Genomic DNA, 24,878 nt, shown 5'->3' on the forward strand with positions numbered 1-24,878 from the left:
CGGACGGACGGACGAATGAGCTGGACTGGTTTTGGACAGTCTTCTCCTTGATGCATTGATACTTCTGTTCGTGCAATCAGCTTCTTCGCTCTCGGAGAGACATAGGCTGCTGAATGACTGACCCCCCCCCCCCCCCCCCCCCCCCCCCCCCCCCTTTTGAATGACTGACCCCCCCTTTTGAATTACTGACTCCCACCCCCGATTGGGATTAGTCCGCCCCTAAGTGCTCACTTGAATGCGCGCCGCACATTGTCGCCGCCGGCCATGGTTTTGAAGACTGTCGCTGCGACTGTTGTTGCCTAAGCAGCGTCGCGTAATTCTGCAGTGTGCAGGTGAAGCCATTGCGGCAGCTGTTTGTTGGTGAGGTGTGAAGTGTGAGATGTGGAATGTCAAGGTGGATGGTGAGTTGAGAGTTGCAACACCAAGGTCGGCGGCGGTGATGTATGACGTCAGTTGTGGTGACCGATTCAGCGGCGCCAGGCGCGCGCAATCAGCCAACCAATCAGGGCGCCATGGTTACAACTTCAAACGCCTGGCGGCGCGACAGTCGAGCGAGCAGTTGGCGACGCGGGCGCGGACTACTCCCGATCAGAGGGAGGTGTCAGTTATTCAAAAGGGAGAGCCGAGATATATACACGAATTCTTTACTTACGGAATGTAAATGCAATCAATAGCAATGACCACGTCAACCACGAGAGAAGTGCGGGCAAAATCTGATTTACAATGAATAGCATGTCCACAAGGAACAAAGCTCTTATCTTACCTACTCCACCATGGATGCGGAGATGGGGATCGGCAACACCGAAGGACCAAAGGCACGTCGGGGGTGTCCCAAAGAAGCATATATGCTAGGGAATTTATGCTCAACAGCATTACCTAGAAGAGCAAGAGTTGCGGCAAAGCACACTTGCATGGCCAATGGATAAGCAACCGAGAAAGCTTAACTCGAAAGACCGAAGGACCGACCCGAGAGTGAAAAAAGACGAACTGAACGTTCATGGTAAGTATCTGCTGCTCATATGCTTATTTGGCTGACTAGAGGGGAAAGGGTTCGCGGGTTGGTTAGACGCCCGACATGCAAGGCAGACTGAATAGGCTCACCTTACGCGCAAGCAAGGCGGCTCAATGAGGAGTATCCGCCGGTCTCGATTAAGCTACCTTACCTATTGCTGCACTATAGCGGGCAGGCGATACGCGCAATGAAGGCGTGGTGACAGTGGCGGCACGGTCGCTGACTAACGCGTCTACTGCGGAGAGGTGACCAGGTTCTCAACGAGCACTACAACTTTAGGCCAAAGAGCCATTAGAAATCCACAGCATGAGTACAGGTAAAGGAAGAAATTGAGGGAAGACACAGTCGGGAGGCCGCATTCATTGGCTGACGGCCGCTACCCCATTGGTCAGATGCCGTCGAAAGAATGAGAATATAAAACAAATGGCGTTTAACTCATGGTTTGAAGGCCTTGAGTGGACGGAATCAGTTGCTTCGGATCAGGGGCCGGGACCAAGTGGGTTGAATATAGTTAGAATAGTGCGAACAGCGGCCTTTGAATGGACAGAATGGCCCTATCTACGAGGAGACGCTTCGGAGAGGGGAGGACCCAAACCAGGTACACTTCGTTGATGGGTCCTAGTCAGTGGCATCGCGATGGCCGCGATGACGTTGCTGCGATAGTTACTCAGCGTTGAGATGGCCGCTATTCAAAAGAACTACGTCTTTCACGTCTACAGATCGTTCGTCAAATCGACAGTCACTCTTTTTTTCCAACCTTTGGAGCGCTTTCGCCGTGTTGCAAAACCCGTTCCCAGGGACCATCATTTTCATCATCGTTGACATGAGACTCGGCAGTCTCTGCGCGGCCATCTTGGCCACGCTCCTCTCTCTCACTCCCCTCGTCCAAGGCTTCACCTGCGGCTTCGAAAGCCGCGCTTTAGGCGGGACGTGTGACAGCGTCTCCCAGTCCACGCGAACCTTGACAGATCTCTGCAAGAACTGCGTCAATTGCGGCAACGAGGATAATACGCACACGTACGTACAGCCAGCCAGCCAGCCAGCCAATACCCTGACACGACGAACGTGGGGCGGTTCGTTGAAAAGCAAAATTTCTCTGACGTACGGATACAAACAACAGTGTCTTCGCCTGTGATGGGAAGGGATCAAAGTGCGAAAGGGTCAGGGGCTCGTCGTCGGATTGTAGCAACAAATGCCAGGATCCGTTCACATCCAAGGGGTGTAAAAGTCCCCCTCGAAGGAGACGGGCAATGTAGGGTGGTGGCTCGGGGAAACCTGCGTGGTGTGAGCATTCATCAAGACTGAAGAGTCTTGGAGGGAGGGAAAGGGGCTAGAATGGTGCGAGAGACTTCCCGTCTACGAACATCATGTTGAGCCAAGAACCCCTCGCGACTGCAACTGGCATCAGTTGCGACACTGTCCTTTCAGGCATGTACTTAAAGTAGTACATCTTACATTCGTTTCGAGCCATAACACCTCTCCATCCTGAACTTGTCTAAAGCTTCGCCGCCGTTCTGTTCATCATGAAAATCGGCAATCTATCCGCCGCCGCCTTGGCCACCCTTCTCTCACTTACTCCGCTCGTTTACGGCTACTCCTGCGGCTTTACAGCAGTGGTTGAGGGCGGTACGTGCGACGGCGGCGTCACGCCATCCAACAAAGACCTGCAAACGCTCTGCCGCACATGCGCCTCGTGCGGCAACAACGGAAAAAGCGAAACGTACGTATACGAATGAATGAATACCCAGTCCGCGTGATGGGGGGGGTGTATGGGGAGCGTTCAATGCAGAAGAGCACAAAAGCTGACAGAGGGCACAAACCAGAGTCTTCGCGTGTGATGGAAAGGGCTACAAGTGCGAATCGGTCAAAGGCTCGTCGGACCAATGTACGAATTGCGTGGATCCATACAAGAGGAACTGCCATAAGAAGAAGAATCCTCCCTGACGGAATGTGGGAAATGCGAGGAAGCTTGTGGGATCTGTGTGCTGCGAGCAGACTGAGGAGGTTTTACTGTAGAAAGGGGCTAGAATACGGCGAGGCACTCCCCCATATACGAACGCCGACGTCTAGCTGTCGCAAATGAAGCCAACTCGCTGCGGAGTCTTGGAAAGCGGGCGGTGGGGGGGGAAAGAAAAAGTTTATAGTTGGGGCGGCAGGTCTTGGGGATTCTGGAATACTGAGAAATATTTGGTCAGCCTTGTCGTTGGGTGGGTGATTGCCATGCACGGAAGAAGCCTTTAATGCCCAAGTACTGTCGTTTTCATTAGTGGACTGACGGGTGCCAGTCTTCGCTTTGGCGCTGTGTGAATGTCGGACGATCTTTTGGGTAGAGGCGGCTTGAAAAGGACGGTATCCCAGAAGATAGACGCGGTCTTCCTTGCGCTGCTCATGTCGCTGCAGAAACATGCGCTGATTGTAGTAGAGAGGTAAGAACGTGCCCTCAACGGTCAATCAACACTTGCCCGGTGACTGATCGCAAGGCGGAAAATGGATTATGGCATGGTTATCTGTCAGCCAGAACAACAGCAAACAGGCTGCGCTTTGGCAGGGCGACGTCATGTTCAAAAGTTCGGTTCCTTGGAAAACGATGGAACAGTTGTTGGGTTGGGGGCTGGCCGCCGAAGAAGTGAGGTCTCGCTAGCGCCAGTCCCTGTCACTCGCAGATCTCCGAACCCAATCACCGTCAGGCCGACTGCCTTGTACATCATGGTGCGATCAATGCCATCAGCGCTCACCTACGAGTCGGTGGCACGATGCTCCGCAAGTCGTCTCTCCAACTGCACACCGTACTATCGCTGACGCGCCCCAACAGACGACCAGAGCCCGGGCTGCCACGCTCCACCTTCCGCATGGCCCAGTTCCTCTGCCAATGTTCATGCCGGTAGCTACACAAGCTTCGCTCAAGGGCCTCACCTACGAACAGCTGGAAGACACGGGATGCAGGCTGTGTCTGAATAATACGTATCACTTGTGAGCGGGACGAGATTGATCTGGAAAGGCATTGGCTCATACTGGCTCCAGAGGCTTGAAGCCTGGACAGGCGACGCTCGACGCCGTCGGTGGTGCACACAAACTCCAAGGATGGTCGCATAACATCCTGACAGGTACATGATGGACAAGCACACACGAATGAATGCCAGCAAGAGGCTGACTCGGTCGCAGACAGTGGTGGGTCGGTTATCACAGTCGTCCGCACACTCGGCGCATGCTGATGACTGGGCCAGCTTCCAAATGGTTTCGCTACTCAAACTAGCCAAGGTCACAGAAGAGGGCGTGAGATTCCTAAGCCCTCATGATGGCACGCCAATGTACGAACCGGCTTTGGATTCGCCTGTATCGCGTCTGACAAAGCTACAGGCTGCTCACCCCCGAGCATTCGATATCGCTCCAAAACAGCATCGGCTCGGACATCATTATGCAACTGGACGACGTCATTGCGACCACGTCTCCAGACCACGTACGGATCAAGGAAGCCATGGAGCGGTCGATTCGGTGGTTGGACCGTTGCATCGAGGGGCACAAGTACCCGGAGCGCCAAAACCTCTTTTGCATCATTCAAGGCGGGCTGGACCTGGAGCTGCGCCGCAAGTGTTGCGAGGAGATGGTTGCGCGCGACACGCCGGGCATCGCAATAGGCGGGCTCTCTGGCGGCGAGGCTAAAGAGTCGTACTGCGCCGTGGTCAAGGAGTGCACTGGCCTGCTCCCTGAGAACAAACCGCGCTACGTCATGGGCGTGGGCTATCCGGAGGACCTGGTCGTGTCGGTTGCGTTGGGCGCCGACATGTTTGATTGTGTGTGGCCAACGCGGACGGCGGTAAGTCGCGAATGAGGCCCTTGCCTTTATATTTTCGAACAAGGACTGAATGACTCTCAGCGCTTTGGCAATGCACTCACTTCCAGTGGAGTGCTCAACCTCCGCCGCGTCGCGTTTGCCAACGACTTTGGGCCGATAGAAGAAGGGTGCAGGTGCACATGCTGTCGGCCGCGAGAAGAGGGAGGACTGGGGATCACCAGGGCCTTCATCTACCACGTGGCGTCCAAGGAGACGGCGGCAGCGCACCTCCTGACTATGCACAATGTGCATTACCAGATTTCGCTTATGGCGTCGGTGCGCAGGTCGATTATTGAGGATCAATTTCCGCAGTTTGTGAGAGACTTTTTCCTCAAATTGTATCCGGACAAGAAGTATCCAGGGTGGGTCGTAGGAGCGCTTGGGGGTGTCGGAGTGCAACTGGCATAGTTGTGGGAGAGTGGTAGAATAATTATATGTGACTAGAGGGTTGTGGTCCTTGCGAGCTGTAGGGCTGAGTCGCTGGTGGTAGAAGGTTCAGGTTGTTGCCCCTCCCTCCCCTGCTCCCGCACCCGCCGACCATTCACCCGCGTCTCGTCTCCAGCTTCAAGACAACAAAAACAATGCGCCTCTGACCTCGCTCCCAAACCACTACCACTGACCACCGAGAATCCCCCTGGCCCTCACCGCGACTGTGTCGCTCCCACCGCCAGCCATGAGCTCTCCGCCTGAGGGCTCGCAGCTGCCCGACTATGGACAAGCAATCCGCAATCCGCAACCCGTAAACATTGACGCCGCCGACCAGCTCGACAAGTCCATGAAGCACCTCGCCATAAGCACCACTCCGCCCAAATCCTCCCTCTCCTCGTCCCCGTCTGCCATGGACTCGCCCCACCTCAGAGCCGCCGGCTTGCAACATGTCCCCAAGTCGCCGTCGCCCGCACTTCCTAGCCCAGTTCCGCGCAGCGCCAGCAGACTGAGCGTCGGTCGCGCCGCCTCGCCCGCTCTCTCCCGTCGAGGCTCCATGGCCTCGCTCCAAGGCGCAGATAATGCCCAAGGCCTGCGCAAAGTTTCCTCTCACAGGCGCCTCTCCAGCAACCGGAACACGTCGTCGCCCTTGTACCCGCCCAAATCGCCCCTCCCGGCCACCGCTGTCGACGAACCTCCGCCGCTCACCGCACAAAAGATTGCCGCAGACTGGTTTGCGAAGGAGCTGGAAAATCACAAGCAAGACCAATCGACCCAGACCGTTGTCATTCTGCATGATGCATGTTATGGACATCGCTTCTCGCGGCTCAAGACGAGTAAGAGCCACTTGAGCATGATAGTGGAGCGTCCAGAGAGGGTTCTTGCCAGCATTCTCGGAATCGCAACGGCCTACGTCAGGTTCGGCGAGCGTCACGCTGGTGGACCGCATGCCCCGCATCCAAAGCGCGATCCTGCTTCGGACGTGCCGTTTACAATCAAGCGCTCCTCTCGCGTGCAAGACATTACCTCGTCCGTGGTGGCCAATGTTCACGGAACAAAATGGATGAAAGAGCTGCAGGAAATGTGCAATCTGGCAGGGGAGAAGCTTGCGCAAAGCGCAAAGGAGGTTGCAAGGATTGACGAGGCCGATAAGCCAAAAAAGCCCGAACTGCACCACGGAGACCTGTACCTGTCCGCAGAATCTCTCAACGCCTTGCAAGGAGCTTTGGGTGGAGTCTGCGACGGAGTGGATGCTGTCTTCTCGGGTCCCAAGGGCCAGCCGCGGAATGCTTTTGTCTGCGTACGGCCTCCTGGCCACCACTGCTCTTCAGACTGGCCGTCTGGCTTTTGTTGGTTGAACAATGTCCATGTCGGCATAGAGTACGCGGCGCAACACCACGGACTTACCCACGCAGCGATTATCGACTTTGATCTGCACCACGGCGATGGATCGCAGTCGATTACGTGGGAGCGCAATGAGAAGGTGGCAAATATGCCGGCGAAGCAACCGAAGAACGCGCCGCCGCTTAAGAAGACTCAAATCGGCTACTTTTCGTTGCACGACGTCAACTCTTTTCCTTGCGAAGACGGCGACTATGACAAGGTTTCGGCGGCAAGTCTTTGCTTGGAGAACGCGCACAACCAGACCATTTGGAATGTCCATTTGCAGCCCTGGAAGACTGAGGAGGATTTTTGGAATTTGTATGAGAAGAAATATGTCGTACTGCTACAGAAAGCCCGAGCTTTCCTGCGGTTACATACCCAGCGACTTCGCTCCTCTCCCGGCCAGGTCCAGCCCAAGGCGGCCATTTTCATCTCTGCCGGATTCGATGCGAGTGAGTGGGAGGGTGCTGGCATGCAGAGGCACAAGGTCAACGTCCCCACTGAATTCTACGCCAGATTCACACGGGACATTGTCAAGATGTCGCAGGAGCCAGACTTGGGGGCGGAAGGACGGGTCATCAGTGTGCTCGAAGGCGGCTACAGCAACCGAGCATTGACGAGCGGTGTTTTGAGCCACATTAGCGGTCTTTGCGAGGGTCAAGGTGCCGCAGCAACAGACGCGCCAGCAGATCCGTTTGCTCAGGACGTACCCATGGGCAACACGGCGATCCCGCACATGATGGGAGAGACCGAGAAGAGGCTGCGATACAACGTCGAGTGGTGGCACGAGGCCAGCCTTTATGCGTTGGAGACGCTTGTCTATCCGGATCCTCCACCCCCACCCAAGAAATCCCAACGCTCAGGCCCGCGGCCCAACTTTGCGACGCCGACGCAGTCGTTCACGCGCAAAGTTGTCGACCCGGAGAAATTCATCAAGAACTCATCTGGCGAATGGGTGCCGGTAAGGGAGTATGCCAGGCCTCCGACCCCGCCGCCGCCAGATGTCGATTGGGTTACGGCCGCGCACGAGCTGAGCAAGCTCCTCGTCCCAACAGACCGCCAAACTCTTAGCTGCAAGCCTGAGGAGCTGGCCGAGCCGCGCGTGAAGAAGGAGAAGACGCTTCCGCCCGAGGTGCCTGTCAACACGGGCAGGCAGCTGCGGGAGAGAAAGACCAAGGTCTCAAACTACTCGGAGGTGCCGTCGGATGACGAGTCTTTCCACGCAAAAACATCGTCGAGGACTGACAGCGATCGGAGGAAGACGACAGATGGCGTGTCCATCAATGCTGGCGACGACGACGCGGCTGCCATGTCCCAGCAGCGTCGAACAAGTCTTGCGTCAGACGTGACTACTGGCGAACGCCCAACAAGCAAAGGTTCCGCGGTGGCAGTGAGACAGCCTGCTGGAGCCACGGCTGGAAACGTGCAGGTCAAGAAGACGAGGCCTGCGCCAAAGAAGGAGGCGCCGGCCATGAAGCCCCCTCCCAGGCCAATCGCGTCGAGAATAGGAAGTCATGCCGACGGCAAGAGGATCAGCTCTGGAGCGTCTAGTTCTGCGTCTCAAGATGTGGACCAGTTGACCTCTGGTATCAAGAAAATCACACTGAAGATGCCGACAAAGGAAGAGCACGAAGCAAGACAAAAGGCGGCAGCAGAGGAGGAGAAGGCAAAGAGGAAGGCAGTGCCTACCAAGACTAGGGGAAAGGTGTGCGTGGCAAGGGGCGGAAAAACAACAACAGCTGCTGCTGCTGCTGGAAGGAAGCCAGCTTCATCAACAACTGGCAGTTCGACAGAAACAGGCCCATCAGTCGCCGCGAACAAATTGGCGCTGCCTCCCAGCGTCCCTGCGCGCACCAAGTCGGAAAACGACACCATAGCTCGGCCTCACAACAACAAGCCGGCCATGGAACTCCCCGAAGCGCGACGCCGCTCTCTCTCGCGCCAGTCCATCGAGAACATGGCCGAAGAAATCATGAACTCGCTGCCCACATCGCTGGGCTCGCCGTCTGAGCGCCTCTCCGCCGAGGGCACCACGCCCAATGGCATTCTCGAGACGGCCGAACACGTCCCGGCCATGGTGCCACGACCAGACACGCCGCCGCCCCCGCCGCCCGCGACCATGCCGCACTTTGTGCATTACGAGCCTGGTACGGAGCAGCAGCAGAAGCCGCCGCTGCAGCACCATCCGGCGTCTGCGCCTGCGCTGCCGACGCCGGCGACTTTGACGTGGGTGCCGGTGAACGCGGACGTTGATGCTGTGACGACGACGACGTCGACGACGACGACTAGCAGTGGTGGTGGTGTTTCTTCTTCTTCTGCTGCTGCCCCTGCCCCTGTCCCAGCCCCAGCCGCCAAACCTCCTCTCCCCGTCTTCACGTCCAGCAGCCACATTCCGTTTGCGCCGGCGCCTGGAGCTGGAGCGCCGCCGCCACTGGCTGCGCTGATTGGACGGGAACCACTGGGTGGTGATGGTGGTGATGGTGGTGCTGGTGATGCTGTTGTGGACCGGGATACTGTGAGGGACCTGCCGCTGCAGCAGCAGCAGTAGATTGAGGTTTTGGAGCTTGGCGGCGTTTGCGTGGCTTGTTCTGCCCTTTTTGATGTCTTTTCATGGTCTCTTTTCTCTGGCGGGTATCCCATTGCTTACCTGGAGAGCACCACACGGAGAAGGCGTTGAAGCGTCGTCCTTATCGTCGGTTGGCGGGGGGGGGGGGGGGGGGGGGGGGGGGAGCGGGGGTGTCGGAGGAGGTGCTGTCGCTAGCCGCACCGCACCGCAGTACTCGTAGTAAAGCGTCCGTTGCGTCTCTTTGTCTCGAGTCGAGCCGATCCGCAGTACCAACAGACGGGACGGCATCATGCGCCTCGCCGCTCGCTGCTTTTTTTTCTTTCTTCCCTTCTCCCCCTGAGAGTACAGAACGTACACGCATGGCCGCTGGGTTGGCGTTGCTTGTTGCTCGTCGTTGTGCTGCACTTTTCCACTTCTTCTTCTTCTTCTTCTTCTTCTTCTTCTCTTGCCTAGCTCGTGGTGGTGGTTGTGGTTGTTTTGCCTGCAGTGTCGTATGAGGAGTGGCTTGCTGGCTTTTCTTTTGCAAGGAGAAACAAACAAACAGGAAAGGTGATGGCAGTGGGGCATGGATCTTGGCAATGGGGCCATGGGTATGGGGGAATGTACTCTGTAAAGCAGATGATGGGCGTATCGGTGCAGCGTGCGGATGACGTTGTGCTCGCGTCCAGGAGGAAGCAAGCAGAGCGAAGACTACCCACGTGCACGTAGTTGGGGAATGCCCTTCTCTGTGCTAATTTCCATCGTCACCATTGTCCTGGTTATGGCCGGTCTCATCGCTAAACAAAACCTCTCTCGCTGCCTGACTGCCGACCTACCTACCTCGTGCCTCGCACCTCCCACCCCCCGACCTATGGTCATGTCGTTGAGCGCACGAGCACGAGAACGAGCGCAATCGGTTGAGAGAGACGAGGGAAGACGGACATGCCTGGTGATTGGCGAATTGGACCGGAGCGCCGGTGGAGTGGCGTCTGCAGTGCGAGCTGTGGTGCGGCGGTTGTGGGAGTAAGAGGGGGGTGACTAATGCAGAAGCGTTGAGGCTGCCTCGTACCGTAGGCACGAAATGGATGCATGTGCCTGCCAGGTGAATGGATGCATCCGTGTGGGAAGAGGGGGGTTGGTTGCGGGTTGCGGCGATTCAAATGGATGTTTCTAGCGATGTTGGTTTGACTGCCTACATACATGTAGGTTGGTGCTGGGAGTAGTAGGTATGTAGCGCGCGCCGGGTTTGGCTGGAGCGGTGGGTGCAGATGGGTGGCGAGAAACATGCTGTTTGCAGCAGCCAGGACTCGCCGCCCGCGCGCCCGCCCGCCGTTTTCCGTCGTGTTTCCTGGCTCGCGTCAAGCGTTTCGCGCCGTCGAAATTTCCCGACGCCCTGGGGTAGTACCTAGCTCTTCACCAGCAGTGGCACAAGAACGACAACGAGGATCGAACGAAGACTCGACTGGTCAATTGATTCGCCCCGCGGTCGTCGTGAAGGAATGAGGAGGATTGGGCGCGTGGGCCCTCGAGCCAAGGGCGGCGTGCTGTCAGTGGCTGATGGCGAACTACATGTACTTGGCCCGCATGTAACTGGAGGTGGTGGTGATGGCGGTGGGTGGCACAAGTACCTGACAAAGTGCGGGGGCGGCTTGGGCTGTTGGCTGACAGAGCGGAGCAGATGGCAAAGTGGAAGAATGCCGTGTTCCTTGTGTGTGTGTGTGTGTGCATGTGAGTCGTCAGCTTGTTGCCTTGTTGCGTGAGGTGGTTCATGCGAGGTCGGGGCCGGGGCCTGTGAGGTGAGAGAGCGGGCCTCCATGTGGAGGACGTGGGTCCCCGCGTTACGAGGCTGTCTGTTCTTGCGACGACAGGCGTGACGTGACGGCTTGACGATGGAGGAGAAGCCGGACAAAGGCAATGAGGCGCAATGGGAATGGCCATGGCCATGGCCATGGGGAGCTTGGGTTCCTTGTGGGAGCTGGAGCTTGGAGCTGGCTGAGGTGGCACCTTGATGAGCCTCAGCAGCACCATCACCATCACCATCATCATCATCATCATCACCACCAGATCAGGATTTTTTGCATTGCCTCTGGGACCCGCCCGCCAATTCGACGCTCTAGAGTCCCGTCGTCTCGCCCTCCTGTCTTCGTCACCCCGCCCGCTTCGTGCTAGCCAACCATCATCCACCATGGCCGACAACCACAGCTTTGTCACGCGCCTCCGCCATGGCGTACTCCAGTCTTCCTCCAGTCCTTTCCCTTCCCCTCTTCCCATCTTCCATCTTCCCTCTTCCCTCGTCCTCCCTCTCCCTCCCTCCTCCCTCCTCTACATCTCCCCTCCGCAATTGACTCGTCCTTCTAAGCAAAAATGCCTCTCGCCAACCCCTTCAAGGCCCACGAGGAGCACTCTCGCCGCGCCGTCAACACCCACAAGGTCCTGACGGCCGTCTCATACCTGCTGCTGCTCATCACCGCTCTCTACTACACCTTTGAGCGCCCACACGAGGGCAAGCATGCCCGCCGCACCATCTGGGGCCAGAACGATGCCCATCCCTCGCCCTTTGCCCTCAACTCGGTCATCGTGACCATCTACTGGTACGTCCGCCACCGCCGGGCCGTCCAGCTCCCTCACCACAACTAATTCTCCGCCCAGGATCGTCCTCTTCATCCTCCAGATCGGATACCAGTGGCACCTGTACTCGAACAACGCCGTCTACGTCGCCGCCGCCGCCAACGTCGGCTCGCACTTCATCACGTCCAACCTGCTGCTGTTCGGCTTCGTCCACCTGTGGGTGCGCTCGCACTTTTGGCTGGCGCTGCTGCTGCTCGTCATCAACTTCTTCAACCTGTCGGCCGCCTACTTCCGCCACAGCACCACGCCGCGCTTCATCCACATCCCCGTCGTCAGCGGGCCCTTGGCCTGGAACTTTGTCGCCCTCTACTGGGTCGGCGCCGTCGCCGTCCACGCCCACAACCTCCCCGCCCGCATCGTCGCCAACATCTTTGTCTGGGGCATCCTCGTCTACGGCCTGTTCTTCCTCGTCGCCTACAAGGACTACACCATTGGCTTCGAATTGTCTGTCCTGGCGGCCGGTACGTTTTTCTTCCCCTCCCCCACCAACTCCCCATGCACACGTAACCCCACAACTAACGCTCCTCAACAACAGCCCTCGGCGTGGCCCAATTCTTCACCAAGGTCATTGCCTTCCAGTGGATCTTCGCCTTTGTCATCATGGCCCTCCTCTTCCTCACGTCCGTCGCCGTCGCCGTGCCCGGCGTCCTGGGCCGCGACCCCTTCAAGCGCGGCGAGATTGTCTCCGAGGACCGCGAGCGCGCCCCGCTGCTCGCCGACAACTAAGCCACCCTCACCCACGCACATGCCGCGACCCGGCAAACGAGGCTCCGGCCGGGGCCTCGAAAGGCCCTTGGTGTCGTCGGTTCATAATCGACGTCTGCATCTTCTCAGGCGCACGCACTCAGAGATCGGTATCCCATGGCGATGACGGTGTAACGGACCCTTTCTTCTCTCTTTGGCGAAAAATTGGCATTGACATGTGGCATGGATAGGACTTGACTCGGGGTGTGGAGTTGGCATGGAATAAGGAAGGGGAGGATGCGGTGGATTGTAAATGTAGCTTTGGACTCTGCTCTCTACGACGTAATGGAAAGGAAAAACTCATGACGGATTGCCTGGCTTGGATTGACTGACTGAATGGATGTGTTGTTGTTGCTGATGTGAGATGGGGTTGGCGTGACGTACCTGTGTATTGTCCCCCCACGCAAGCAACAGCAACACACCCCTCCCAAAGGAAAAGCCTACCGACGGCCCCCTTCCCTGTTTAACACCCAAGTCGGCAAGACTTTACCAAGATTTCCCACGAGACCAAGGACAAGGGTCAGGGTTTCGGGAAGTGTGTAAGGGAAGCACAGAGAGTAGGTCAAGGATTAGCCTAGGTGCCGACGTTGCTGTAAACCGGGAGAGGGAGAGGCGTCATTAGATTTCTTTCGCCCTCCCAAACCCACCCCACCCCGACCAACATCCGTCTCGCCGCCTACCACGCCCTCAGCACACCCTCCAAAAACGCCCTCAACGCCCTCCCCTCCTCCAAATCCCCCACCCACGCCACAACCTGATCCGGCCTCACCACCACCACCGCCCCCTTCTCTCCATCAACGCCCAGCCCCTCGTACGCCCTGTCCCACCCCTCGTGGTAGCTCGGCGCGTCCGCCCACACGCGCTCGTAGTCCCACCCCGCCTCCTCGCTGAACGGGTGCAGGATGGCCGGGAAGTGCTGCAGCAGCTCGACGCCCTCGCGCGGCGCGCTGTGGATCGTCAGCACCTGCAGCGGCGCGGCGGCGCTGTTGAGCGCCGTGCCGGCGGGCGTGAAGGCGCGCAGGAGCCCGGCTTCGCCTTCGAGGGAGGAATCGCAGAACGCGCGCACGCGCTCCGCCTGCGGCGCCGCGAGCACGTTGCCCGCGAACAGCAGGATGCGGAAGGGCGGGCTCGGCCCGGCGCTCGGCAGCAGCGCGTGCAGGTGCAGCGGCAGCGCCGACGCCTGGTTGACGACCTTGTAGCTGGGGATGCGCGTGCCAATCGGCACCCTCGCCGCGCGGGGCGAGCGCGGGGCGGGCGGGATGAGCTTCGGGGGCGGGTGGTTCGCGTGCGGGCTCTCAGGGGGCGGCGCGTCGGCGGGCGCGGCGTCGGGCGGGATGCTGATGAGGGCCGACGGCGCGTACGTGACGCTGAGGCCCGACGTGAAGAGGGCGTGGCGGTCGAAGGCGGCGCGCAGCGCGGCCATGCTGACGCCCTCCTTGTCGGCAATGTCGCGCGCCGGCCGCCCCGTGAAGAGCCGCGAGAACTGGTGGTCGAAGGCGATGAGCTGGTTGGCGATGGCGCGGCGCTCCGGGTCGTAGGTCGCGAGCAGCGCGGTGCGCGTGGCGCTCAGCTTCTGCACCGTGAGGGCGAGTTTCCAGCCCAGGTTGTAGCCGTCGGCCATGGAGACGTTCATGCCTTGCCCGGCTTTGGGCGAGTGCGTGTGCACGGCGTCGCCGGCGAGGAAGACGCGGTTGTGGAGGGCGAACGAGGGCGCGACGCGTTGGCCGATCTGTTGGTGGTTGGGTTAGCGTCAGGGGGCCCAGGGGGGGACGGCAAAAACGCCCACCTGGTATGCAGTCCACCAGTCGCAGTAGTTGTAGCGCAGCTGGTACGGACTGAGAATCTTCTGCGCCGCCTTGAAGATGATGTCGGGCGTGATTTTGGAGCGGTCGGCGCGGCCGCTGGCGGCGTCGGGCACAATCTCCTTCAGCTGGATGTACAGACGCACCAGGCCGCGCTCGCGCGGAATCACCATCAGCGTGCCCTGGTCGGCGCTGTGGATGACGCAGCGCTGCCGGATGTCGGGGAAGTCGGTGATGGGGATGATGTCTGCGCGTCCATGTCAGAAAGGGTCGTCTGGACTCTCGATGTTGATCGGCTTACCCAAAACTCCCCAGATAAAGTCCGTCGCCTCGCCCTGCATCTCGAAGCCCAGTTGCCTCCTCGTCCAGCTGTGTGCGCCGTCGCAGCCAACCACGTACTTGGCCCTGAGCACCTCCTCGGTGCCGCCCTTTTCGCGGTTCTTCCGAATCAAGTCGTCCGTGTCGTCCGGCGACAGGTTGCTGCGATACAAACCATCGCCATTCGCGGTCCCCGACGCCGACTTGACCTGCTCAGGCATGGCCTCCTCGTCCGTCAAGTGCCGCAGCTTGACCGTGATGGGATGGGCATCCTCGTCCTCGACCTGCGCCTCGTCGACGTCCAGCGACACGGGCAGCACGCCGCGCTCCACCTCAATGTCCGAGTGCTCCTTCATGTGGTCCAGGAAGAAGCGCTCGATCCGCCCCTGCTGCAGCACGCACTCGGTGAAGCGCGAGATGCTGGGCGGCGTGTCTGGCACGCGGTCTGACCGGCGAATCTTGCCATCACCGCCGGGATTCCACATGCAAATCTGCCTGTCGTTAGCTAGACCTCAGGGCAGTACATGGAGCCGTCTACTTGCCTCCAGCATGTGGTTCGACTCTTTCCACGCGCGGTCCGCAAAGCCGAAACTGTCAAAGATTTCGAGGCTGCGGCATTGCAGGCCATCGGCTTGCCCCGTGAAGATCTTGGTGCCCCGCTTGTCGACGATGCGTGTCTTGATGCCGCTGCGAGCCATCCAGGCCGCCGTCATCAGGCCTGCTGGCCCGGCACCTATGATAAGCCTGTGGCAAGCGTCAGTCGAAACCCATGCAAAATGAAACCAGCAGTAAAACTCACACGTCGCATTTGGACTCTGGCGTCTCGGTGACAGTCATCTTCATCTCAAGAAACCGATGTGTATTGTCCAGGACGAGGGCTCAATGGACGAGCGTAGCACAGCTGCAATGTGAGCAGGCGGAGCCGCGATATATAAAGGTGATCGAGCCCATCGTGTTAGGTGCAGGCCCAAGAAACGTCTGTGTAGCGGCATCGACAATCGGTTCGAGCACGCAGCCATTCAACTACTGCGGGGACGTTGCTTGAGGGGTTGTCCGAGGGGCAGGGTCCACGACTCGGTGGGGGAAACGGCAGGGATATGACGTATTGACGATACTTAGCTCATCTTTACAAAGCCGCCTCGACTATAGGTTGCCGATCAAGTGGGTCGTCAATGTTGCTCACGTAAAACCACTGAATGCTGAGCAATGCGAATCGCAGTCCATTGCTGTAGAGGTTGGTAGTGTACAAGTACATTTCTGCGATTGTAAGCTTACAAATGCTGACATGCGAGGAAATGGAACATTCGCTGAAGAGTCCAAGGTGGAAGTAAAATGATGAAAACATTTCCTAAAGGGGTATCCTTCTCCAATCCTCCATACGCCGGTGAATGATTACATCCTCAGGTCCTGCTAGGATCGATGGATGGATGAAATGGCTGGGAACCGGTAATTCCGAATGCCTCTAGAAACCCTCCTGCAGGTTCCGAAACGGTCTAAATCCGACTCCATCTGTACCGCAACACCAATGTGAGTTTGCAGGCCTGACGAGCAACATGTCGAATATCCATGGGCCGTTGTGGACTGCGTCGGATTTACAGCCCGATGCAAAGGACTCATCTACCGTCTTCGGATGCCCACGTCCATCTTCTGCGCGATCAGGCATTGTCTCTATGCTTCGATCAAATCCGGGACTGGCGGACCTACTCCTCGGAGGAGCACAATGGTATTTCCGGTCTGGCATGCTTTGCCAATCTTCTCGCTGAAATCGAGCAGCCTGCCTCCTTCTACGTGGAAGACTCGCAGCCTGTCTTTTTCTCCTCCGCCCCGGTTGTTGACGTTTTCTACCTGCAGTTCCTTGGCTGCCATGTCGAGTATCCTGCCGACGCTCCACTCGACGTTGTAAAAGAACTTGCCTGTTGGGTATTTGGCAGTTGTTGTGTCGGCAGATGCTTCAACGTGGAGGTATACGCGCTTTTCTGGAGGTAATTTAGCATCGCCCTTGGCCGTCTTTTTGAGATTGTTGATGGCGGCTGCTCGTGCTGCTGGAGAGTTGGTCTTTGGTCCCAAAGACGTCTTCTTTGCCGTTTCTGACACAGCTGCCCTTTTACTGGCACCCCAGGCTCTCAACTTCTCCAGCGCCGCCAGCCCTTTCTCCTTGGATGTTCCGCCCGGTCGCGCACCGAGTGGCGTCAGCTTGGCGCAATCATGCTCCTCGCGCATCCTGTGCTTCAGGCAGTAATGTCGATTGCAGTCCGGACAGTGTATTCCAGGGACGAGCGAGGTGTTGATCAAGGTCTTGCAAACGGGAGAGGAGCATTGTTGTTCGTGGGTGAGTATATTCGGTCTGGTAGCGGAGGAAACGGAGGAGGGTGTGGACGAGGCTTCGCGTCTTGAGCGTGCCCACGCGCCAGCCTTGCTGCACTTGTGAGCACTCTCGGTGCGGTGGTCAAGGCAAAAGGTCCTACATCATGTTAGACTGTCCACGGTCGAGAGGAACACGGCACCTACCCTTTGCAGCTCTCACATTTGAATGGGAGGAAATCTAGCTGGTGGCAGAATGCCATTTGGCAATGGGCGCCAATAGCTTCAACGTCGCCGACAGACATGCTGGTATAGCTCTGAGGATCGCCTCCGGGGGGTGTTGATGAAGCCATTGCAAAGGAATCGGGTCTAATATTTATAAGTGTGGCAAACGAGTGAGCCGGAAGAGCAAAGTCATGAGTGTGGATGGAGTGAAAAGAGCACAGTAATCCGCAGGCAGTCAAGTCTGCGTAATCACGACGAGTTGGAAACTGCGAGAATGAGGCGCAAGTCAGCCACCTCAGCGCAGCGCGGGAGTTCCACTGGGCGGGCAGTCCGGCAGCGTTGATCCCGATATCCGCCCGAGAAGGGTCTCCAGGTCGTCTCGTCCCGACTTGCCTCTGACGAAATGATCAAAGTTGAGCCGACTGCTCATCTTCGCAATCAATTACTCCAGACGATAGTAGGTTCGAGTTGCCGATTCTACCACCGTGAGACATCTTTGAGCATTCAAGACTGCCATGCAGGTGTGGGCCTGTTGTGAGAAGACTGGCGCAGGATGGACTATGGACTGCTGCGTGACGAAAGGTAGCGCACTGCGAGGAAGAAAAGGGATGGTGAGGAGTATCGTCGGTTTTCTTTGTCGATTAGAGATCTTCCTGATCACTGGATATTCGAACAGTCCTAGAGGCTGTGTGCATTTTTCGACATCGCCCCGAGCACGACCATCGGCTCACATCGACCACACCTGCTTGTCACAACCACCTCAACATTCAGAATACACATTCAATAAAATTGCAGCGATATACTTGCGCCGCTCAAATCATCCTTGACGCGCCCCTCGACATCTTTCAACTCTTCAGTGATATAACTCCGCAGCTCATCCCTGATATCCATGATTCTATCTTCCAACTTCAGCTCCACCGCATCATCCGCCTCACTAAGCACCTCTTCGGGCAGCAGGTCCAGCCGCTCACCGAGAGCGTCCATCTCGCTGCGCAGCTCCTCGCGTAGCTTCTGCACTCGCGCGTGCATCTGCGACTGCAGGGTGGCCGTCAGCCGCGACTCGAGCTCTTGTAGTCGTGAGGCGAAGGATCGCTGCGTTTCGGCGAGGATTTGCTCGCGTAGCTCGCTTTCTTTGCGCTTGAAGAGAGTGCCGAAGATTTCTGAAATGCGGTCTTCGTCCATGTGCAGCGCGTTTGCTTCTTCAACGCGCCGCCGCTTCGATGGCGTCCCGGCGTCGACGGCCGAATCTGATTTCTGCGATTAATGGGCGAACGGGACAAGGTTGGGGGAACACCAACCTTTTTCCACAAACCGCGGCAACAGCGGGGGCGGTGTGGGAGCGAGCTCGTCATAGGACGGGGGGCTTTCGGCTGGATGGTTCTCCAGCAAAGAGACGGATGTTGGTGCATTGAATCTGAATTCACCTCCGTCAAATGTCCTGGCTCCATTGCCGCCGTAGAGACTGGACAGGTCTGCGTCTTGTGGGTGCGCGTTCAGAATCGTCTCATCATTGACCGACCGGCACAGGACGTCCAACTTCTTCTTGGAGATGTATCTGCTAGGAATGTATATGGTGAAAGCGGTGCACTGGGCCAGCGACTGCAGCATCTCCAGCACGTCGCCAGACCTCTTGTTCTTGGGCGTCAAGGAGATGGAAGGAGTAATGACAAGAGGCGCTTTGCTGAGCTTGAACGAAAGACTCGTCACGTGGGTATTGAGCTTTGCGCGAACAACCTGCGGGACTAGCCCATCGCCATTACTGGACAAGGAAAGTATATGTGTCGGGGGAATTGAAAGGAAGACTGATGCCTTGGTTCGCTGGGCTTTTAACGCGACAGGGACGCGTAGTTTGAAAGAAGCAGAATTGGTAGCGACATCGAGACGGACAGCGAAAGTTACGTTACATGACGGATCGGGGTGAACGAGATGCTGTGAAGCGTCGCTCTTTGTGCAGTGCCATTCAGCAACAGCGTAAGCGCCTGAGAAATGGATATTTTCGTCTGAAGATGAAGCCATTGTGAAGAGAAGACCCCAGAATTCCCACCAAGTATACGCACCGCCGGATATCACTTGAGCCCGTAACTTCCAACAGTCCCGCACCCAGTCCCTGAACCCAAGAGTGGCAAGCCGGCTGGTCGGTCGTCGAGTGAGCGCGCTCAAAGTCCCTGTATGTTTCGCCTCGCGGATACGTGAAGTAAAGTGACGCTGACGGCGGCCGAAGCCCCTTGACAGACCCCAGATCTTTCACGGAAGGTTGCCGCGCTGCGGTCGTTCCGTGAGTAGATTCTGGCACACTGGTCTGCCTCGCGAATGACGATGCTTCAGAAGAGCCGCAAAGCAGACATACACGGCCACCTGTCCGGACGGGTGCCTTGGAACTTGTACGATGGCGAGTCGAGATGGCGAGAGGGAGGCTGTCGACGTATGGATGAAAGACCGATGAATGTTGATGAGATGGAGTGGTTGGAGAGGTGACCGAACGGCGCCGAAGTCGAGGGCGGCTGGTTTGGTGGTCTGTGCGTCGTATCTAGAAGTCGTGGCCGTCCAACTCCTCCATCTCTCTCCTCCAACGCCTTCGGCTTCCTCCGATCCGTGACCTCTTCGAAGCGAGGACATCATGATTCACGAAGCCAGCAACATTGCGGCTCAGGTCCACCGACTCATCAAACCCTGAATCGTACGTACAGGCGGACAACCATGTGCCACTCTCGTTCGTAAATCCTGCCACTTTACCTTCCTCCTTGGGATGGACCAACAACCACCACACTGGCCAGCCTTGTTGACTCGGGTCGACTCACTTCCAACAGATGTTCACGGCGTGTCTTGTTTCTTTCAAAATCAATGGCCGTCGAAGCTATCGGTGTGAAAAGCCCCGAAGCCAGGCACTACAACTCCCCGAATGAACCTGATGGCTGGGTTAAGGCTCAAGACGTTCAACACGTTTCCGGTTCCCCGGGTTCGTTGCTACCAGGAGATTACCCAACCATGAAGCTCGAGGAATACCCGAAAAGTTTCTGGTGCCGTTGGATGTCCGGAAATGGTTGGTCCATTCCCATCAAAGTCGAGTGCCGAATCGACTTGAACAACACATTCAATTCCCAAGAAATATCCCGTTGACACCGCGACACAGCATGAGAGCAACTCCAACCATTTAGGCTGGATCCCCCGGCCCGATTCTTGTCTCGTGTTCGCTATTCTGGTGTTCTGAATGTGGGGCCCGAGCTTTCTGATAATACACCATGACCACACAGGGGCCGGTTTGACTGCTTGACTCCGAAAGCGCGGATGATCCTCAACTTAATCCTCTACTTTATCGGGACCAAAGACTGCAAGGTGGACGTAGGGCTACCGAAATTGACCGCTCGCCTACTGAAGCTTAATCAGGCACCCAAACCAAACCCAGGCCAAGGCATACGAGATGACATGGCGCTGCTTCGTAGGGCACTTTTGCGCGTGTCAATCCCAACAGCAACTATTGGCCAGAGACTCGAAGCTGTGGCCCGACGGTGTACCTGACTGAATTGCTACTCATCCGCCTTGAACGCATGACTACTGTCGATAAACTAATGGACCGGCCCGCCCTGCTTTAAACATTAAGGACTTAGCCGAGAGCTTGTGCTGATTTCGCTTGGGCGTTTCTACTGGGTTTGGCTATCTTTAATTCTGCCCTCATTTGCCAACTACCCCTGGATGCCTTGGTGTACCTGAAAACTGACGAGGAAGAAGGTAGCCCCGACGACAGAGATGTGTTTCAGATTGCAAAAATGGATAGATTGATGATTCGATTCTCTAGCGATGTGTACAGAAGCCATCCTGTGTGCTCCCAGCAGTTCCCATTCCCTTCTCATAACCGACGACAGAAGCTTCTCTTACGGGCACGCAATGCCGATCTTCTTGCTAATCGAGCAGCAGTCGGCATCCTGTCAAAAGTCAGCATCAGAGACAACATCCCGAGCTGCGGGACTTACGCAATCCTTCAGGTACACTCCGCGGTTGTAGCAGATGTCGTCCTGGTAGCTCTGCCTTTCACAGACCCACGAAATGCCATGTTGGCGGTAACAAGCGTCCTCGGTGCTCCAGCAGCAGTCCTGCTCCTCGGAACACTTTCCCGAATGTTAGCCGTGTTCGAATCGCGAGGTTCGTGGTGTACTTACGGCGAGAGCCATTGAGGCGAGGGCGAGGGTCAGGAGGCTGGTGATGAACTTCATGATGAAGGACGATTCTGTGACGAGGAGATGGCAATTCAACGGTGTGTTCTGCACCTGGAGCGTTCTGGCGGTCTGAGATCTATTTATCTGTTGGGCTGAGTCGAAAGCTGATGTTGTTGTCCCTGCTGGACGATTCAGGTATTCCGCGGAACTACCCATACGCGATCATTTGCAAGTACGGCCATCCAACGCACGGTCCCACTGATGTGTTGAGCGACTCCATGCCAGAGGCCGACCATACGTCCATCATGGTCCATGTGACTGAGTCTGGACCAAGCGCTGGAAGATGGAGAGAGATACGGTGTGACTCGCACGCTGGGGCCTCATCTCCACGACCGTCCATCTGTCCGTACCAAAGCGACTATAAAGGCACTTGAAAAGCCTAGCAGAAATCGCTCCATCAACTCCACCGAAATCTTTCTTCAACAACAACGACCACTGCCACCATCATTATGCGTGCCTCGATCTTCCTGACTGTCCTCTCCGCCGTCATTGGCGGCACCAACGCCTGCGCTCTCTACATGGACTGCAAGTGCCACAACACCAAGACCGGCGTATATCAACCCCTCCTCTTCGACCATGTCCTCTTCTCTCTAACAAGTATCTCGCTTGTAGCAACAAGACGACGCCACGACACAGGCCGCCTGCAAGTACTACAACGACAACTACGCGCCAAACTACCAGTACACGCCCGAATCGCACCACGAGGTAAATGCCCGGCCCATCCCCCGCTCTGTTCCGCATGAATGGAGAACGAGAGAGCGACACCCCGGCTGACCAATTTGCTGTTTAGTGCACCGTTCTCAAGGAGACGTCGGGACCGATCAACAACTGCGAGTGGGACCAAGCGTGTAAATACGCGGGCGGCCCGGACATGTACCAGTACTGCTGGAACAAGTTCCCTTTCTAAGCGAAGTGGCGCGAAAGGGAATGCGTTGGTTGGATTGATTGAGATAATTTGCTGTATAAACCCTCTTATTTGTATAAATGTGCAGAAAGTGCTTTGAGAAATCGCCGCGCGTAGTCTCTTCAATCGTTCGATTTGCCTCCGCATTGAACTGTTGGGTATATAGATGAGAAAGATCTTCTCTCAGAGGGTGTCAAAGCAACGGATGCTCCTTGGGCTCATCCGTAGTGCTCGAAGACAGCGTCCTGGATGTAGTCGTGACTGAATTGCAGCTCATTGCTATCACTTCGCTATTCGTTGACACATCCTCGGCCATGCCGTACTCCTCGATGCGCCGAAAGATGAGAGGTGATGAAAAATCTCACCCAAAAGGCCTTCAATTCGATATAATGCAGTGACTGCATCCTCTCAATCATTGTGGCCAGTCGCCACGCCCCAGAAATACGCGATCCAGGAACCGAGCATCAGAGCCAGTACAAAGCCAAAGCACGACATGCTAATGATCTTGTTGCGATGCCCAGCCTCCCCATCTTCAAACTTGGCTTTCTGCTCCTTGATGACGTCGCCGCGGACCAGTCGCTGCTTCCTTGTCCACTGCAGACGGCGCAAATCGACGCTGAAGAACGAGGCGATGAAAATGGCCCACGCAACGATGAGGGAGCCTGCAGCGAGAATGACGTAGACTATGACGACGCGATCGTAGCTGTTGTTGTCGTGGTCTTGGATGACGCCGGTGATGATACGGATAATGATGTTCATGCTGTTGTTGACAGCAATTTTGACGCCGTAAGCTGAACCGAATACGTCTTGATACCACATTGAGGTGCGGATGCCGTCGATGATGACGGTGGGGCCCAGAGTGAATGCGACGGCATAGATGCCGAAGCTGGCTGCAGTGCCGCTGACGGACGGACCCCACGCGCAGAGTGTCATGCTAAGGAGCATCCCCGTGCCGCAGATGCAGATGACGGTGAGGCGGTTGCCGAAAACGTCGATGAAGATGCCGAGGATTGGCACGAGGAAGAATCCAAGGTACTGACTGATTGCCGAGTACCAACCGGCCTTAACGGCAGACACATTAAATCTCTGCTCGGCGAGCTCGGTCGAATTTTGGCTGAAGATGGACGCGGTTGAGGTCTGGAATAGGGAGAAGGCAATAAAAACCCAAAAGCTCCATGGAAGTCGCAGCATCTTCTGGATTTCGAATTTTTTGTTGTTGTCCGTAAGTTTTTCTCCTGTTGCTGGGTCCCGGCTATTGGAAAACACGCGTATACTCCACCTCTTGAACAGCAGGAACAACAGCGACACAAAGATTGTGAACAAGTTGACGAACACGGCGACCCAGTACACCCAGGCAAAATTCCCCGTCTTGGTTGCAATGACATTCGCTGTGGCCTTGCCGACAAATGAGCCGATCTTTCCAATACCCAACTCTAGACCAAGAGTTGAAGCGAATCCATGGGATGGAGCAAACCAGGCGCAAAAAACCTTGTACTGCGAAACTTGCGTAGCGATATCGCCAAAGGCTGCCACGATCGTGCCGCCGACCATGCACTGGTAGGACTTGATGGTTGCACCTGCGGCAACGATGATGGATCCAACGAAATAGAGGGCGTTGCCCCACAACATGGAATCTGAAGCTTATGAGCTGGGGGATTTTGAAGGACGGGGTGACACTGACCGACGCCACCAAACCGATCCGTCAGCACCCCGGTAGCCAGAATCAGCGATACTTTGATAAAGTCTTCGCTGGCCTCAAGTACGGCGAACTGGGAGTTGTTGATATGAAGCTCCTGTCCAAGATAGGGGCGTCAGCTTCGCTTCGACAGTAAATAAGCGCGGGTTGATAATCAGGGGTCAATCCAACCTTTTTGATGGTAGACTTCATTGCAGAATTGAGTGCAGAACTCCAGTGCGCGGCGAATCCGATCAATGACACAAGCAAGACGGCAATCATCTGCACGCGACGAGGCGTTGTGTCTCGACGTCCACTGTCGCCGCGGCTAGTCGAAGATGCAGCGTCAACTTCATCGCCAACTCTGGATACGTTGACCAGTCCATCGGGCTTGGGATATGAGGACAGCTGCTGCGGCGACTCGGAGGAAAAGACGCGTTCTTTTTCCTCGTCACCTTCCGAGCGTGTGCTCTGAGCCGGGTGAGAGGTCATTCGTACGGCAACGATGTTGACAGACTGAGGGCAGGTGGGCGGCGGCAGTCAGAAGTCGTGGAAAATCCTTTGGCGACATGTTGAATTTTGTACTGAATCATGCCGAAGATCGCATCTGGAGAGCGGAGAAGAGCGCCGTCTGATCTGACGCGCATTTTTCTGTACGTGCGTAGGTGCCGAGCGATAGTTCCAAGACGGAATCAGCCGGGCAAGGCTGATTTACTGAAAAGATTCGACTTTTGGACGTGAAATCCGGCAGAGACGCCCGGCTTGTGATTGACGCCGGCTCGGACATACGAGGGCCTGGAAGCGTGAGGAGTGCGGAGAAGGAACTGGGTTGCCAGATGGGGTAGGATTCCAGGTGGCATGGGCCATGAGCC

The 24,878-nt window shown here is 56.8% G+C and overlaps 10 protein-coding genes across 10 annotated transcripts; 4 read left to right on the forward strand and 6 right to left on the reverse strand.

Annotated features, from left to right (window-relative positions):
- The first annotated feature begins 1,512 nt into the window (after nt 1-1,512).
- On the forward strand, nt 1,513-2,395 carry J3D65DRAFT_619265 (uncharacterized protein). The gene has a single exon (XM_066799725.1). It carries the CDS (start codon nt 1,836-1,838, stop codon nt 2,145-2,147), a length of 312 nt encoding a protein of 103 aa, XP_066656897.1. The 5' UTR covers nt 1,513-1,835; the 3' UTR covers nt 2,148-2,395.
- Nucleotides 2,396-3,690: 1,295 nt separating this feature from the next.
- On the forward strand, nt 3,691-5,286 carry J3D65DRAFT_619271 (queuine tRNA-ribosyltransferase). The gene is made up of 7 exons (XM_066799726.1): nt 3,691-3,772; nt 3,825-3,982; nt 4,034-4,116; nt 4,175-4,184; nt 4,237-4,320; nt 4,370-4,826; nt 4,887-5,286. Exons 1-7 carry the CDS (start codon nt 3,719-3,721, stop codon nt 5,250-5,252), a joined length of 1,212 nt encoding a protein of 403 aa, XP_066656898.1. The 5' UTR covers nt 3,691-3,718; the 3' UTR covers nt 5,253-5,286.
- Nucleotides 5,287-9,351, forward strand: J3D65DRAFT_619272 (putative HOS3-like histone deacetylase). The gene has a single exon (XM_066799727.1). It carries the CDS (start codon nt 5,518-5,520, stop codon nt 9,199-9,201), a length of 3,684 nt encoding a protein of 1,227 aa, XP_066656899.1. The 5' UTR covers nt 5,287-5,517; the 3' UTR covers nt 9,202-9,351.
- A 993-nt stretch (nt 9,352-10,344) lies between these two features.
- Nucleotides 10,345-11,881, reverse strand: J3D65DRAFT_286980 (uncharacterized protein). Its single transcript, XM_066795124.1, has one exon. The coding sequence runs from the start codon at nt 11,467-11,469 to the stop codon at nt 10,612-10,614; it is 858 nt and encodes a 285-aa protein (XP_066656900.1). The 5' UTR covers nt 11,470-11,881; the 3' UTR covers nt 10,345-10,611.
- J3D65DRAFT_619280 (uncharacterized protein) lies at nt 11,465-12,916 on the forward strand. Its single transcript, XM_066799728.1, has 3 exons — nt 11,465-11,789; nt 11,848-12,287; nt 12,362-12,916. The coding sequence occupies exons 1-3, from the start codon at nt 11,563-11,565 to the stop codon at nt 12,550-12,552; spliced, it is 858 nt and encodes a 285-aa protein (XP_066656901.1). The 5' UTR covers nt 11,465-11,562; the 3' UTR covers nt 12,553-12,916.
- On the reverse strand, nt 12,910-15,945 carry J3D65DRAFT_286854 (FAD binding domain-containing protein). Its single transcript, XM_066795123.1, has 5 exons — nt 15,490-15,945; nt 15,233-15,434; nt 14,674-15,181; nt 14,357-14,619; nt 12,910-14,299 (listed from the first exon to the last, which is right to left on the reverse strand). The coding sequence occupies exons 1-5, from the start codon at nt 15,531-15,533 to the stop codon at nt 13,247-13,249; spliced, it is 2,070 nt and encodes a 689-aa protein (XP_066656902.1). The 5' UTR covers nt 15,534-15,945; the 3' UTR covers nt 12,910-13,246.
- A 413-nt stretch (nt 15,946-16,358) lies between these two features.
- On the reverse strand, nt 16,359-17,344 carry J3D65DRAFT_550348 (uncharacterized protein; the record flags this gene model as incomplete). The annotated part of the gene is made up of 2 exons (XM_066796997.1): nt 16,359-17,151; nt 17,199-17,344. 2 exons carry the CDS (start codon nt 17,342-17,344, stop codon nt 16,359-16,361), a joined length of 939 nt encoding a protein of 312 aa, XP_066656903.1.
- Nucleotides 17,345-17,740: 396 nt separating this feature from the next.
- On the reverse strand, nt 17,741-19,674 carry J3D65DRAFT_619284 (uncharacterized protein). Its single transcript, XM_066799729.1, has 2 exons — nt 18,515-19,674; nt 17,741-18,463 (listed from the first exon to the last, which is right to left on the reverse strand). Exons 1-2 carry the CDS (start codon nt 19,230-19,232, stop codon nt 17,997-17,999), a joined length of 1,185 nt encoding a protein of 394 aa, XP_066656904.1. The 5' UTR covers nt 19,233-19,674; the 3' UTR covers nt 17,741-17,996.
- Nucleotides 19,675-20,908: 1,234 nt separating this feature from the next.
- J3D65DRAFT_287109 (uncharacterized protein) lies at nt 20,909-21,783 on the reverse strand. Its single transcript, XM_066795126.1, has 3 exons — nt 21,371-21,783; nt 21,185-21,319; nt 20,909-21,136 (listed from the first exon to the last, which is right to left on the reverse strand). Exons 1-3 carry the CDS (start codon nt 21,581-21,583, stop codon nt 21,086-21,088), a joined length of 399 nt encoding a protein of 132 aa, XP_066656905.1. The 5' UTR covers nt 21,584-21,783; the 3' UTR covers nt 20,909-21,085.
- An 825-nt stretch (nt 21,784-22,608) lies between these two features.
- On the reverse strand, nt 22,609-24,598 carry J3D65DRAFT_287107 (MFS transporter). Its single transcript, XM_066795125.1, has 3 exons — nt 24,199-24,598; nt 24,013-24,124; nt 22,609-23,965 (listed from the first exon to the last, which is right to left on the reverse strand). Exons 1-3 carry the CDS (start codon nt 24,496-24,498, stop codon nt 22,740-22,742), a joined length of 1,638 nt encoding a protein of 545 aa, XP_066656906.1. The 5' UTR covers nt 24,499-24,598; the 3' UTR covers nt 22,609-22,739.
- Nucleotides 24,599-24,878: the final 280 nt, after the last annotated feature.

This window comes from Phyllosticta citribraziliensis, assembly GCF_038025025.1.
Source record: "Phyllosticta citribraziliensis strain CPC 17464 chromosome Unknown J3D65scaffold_4, whole genome shotgun sequence".
Lineage (NCBI taxonomy): Eukaryota > Fungi > Ascomycota > Dothideomycetes > Botryosphaeriales > Phyllostictaceae > Phyllosticta > Phyllosticta citribraziliensis.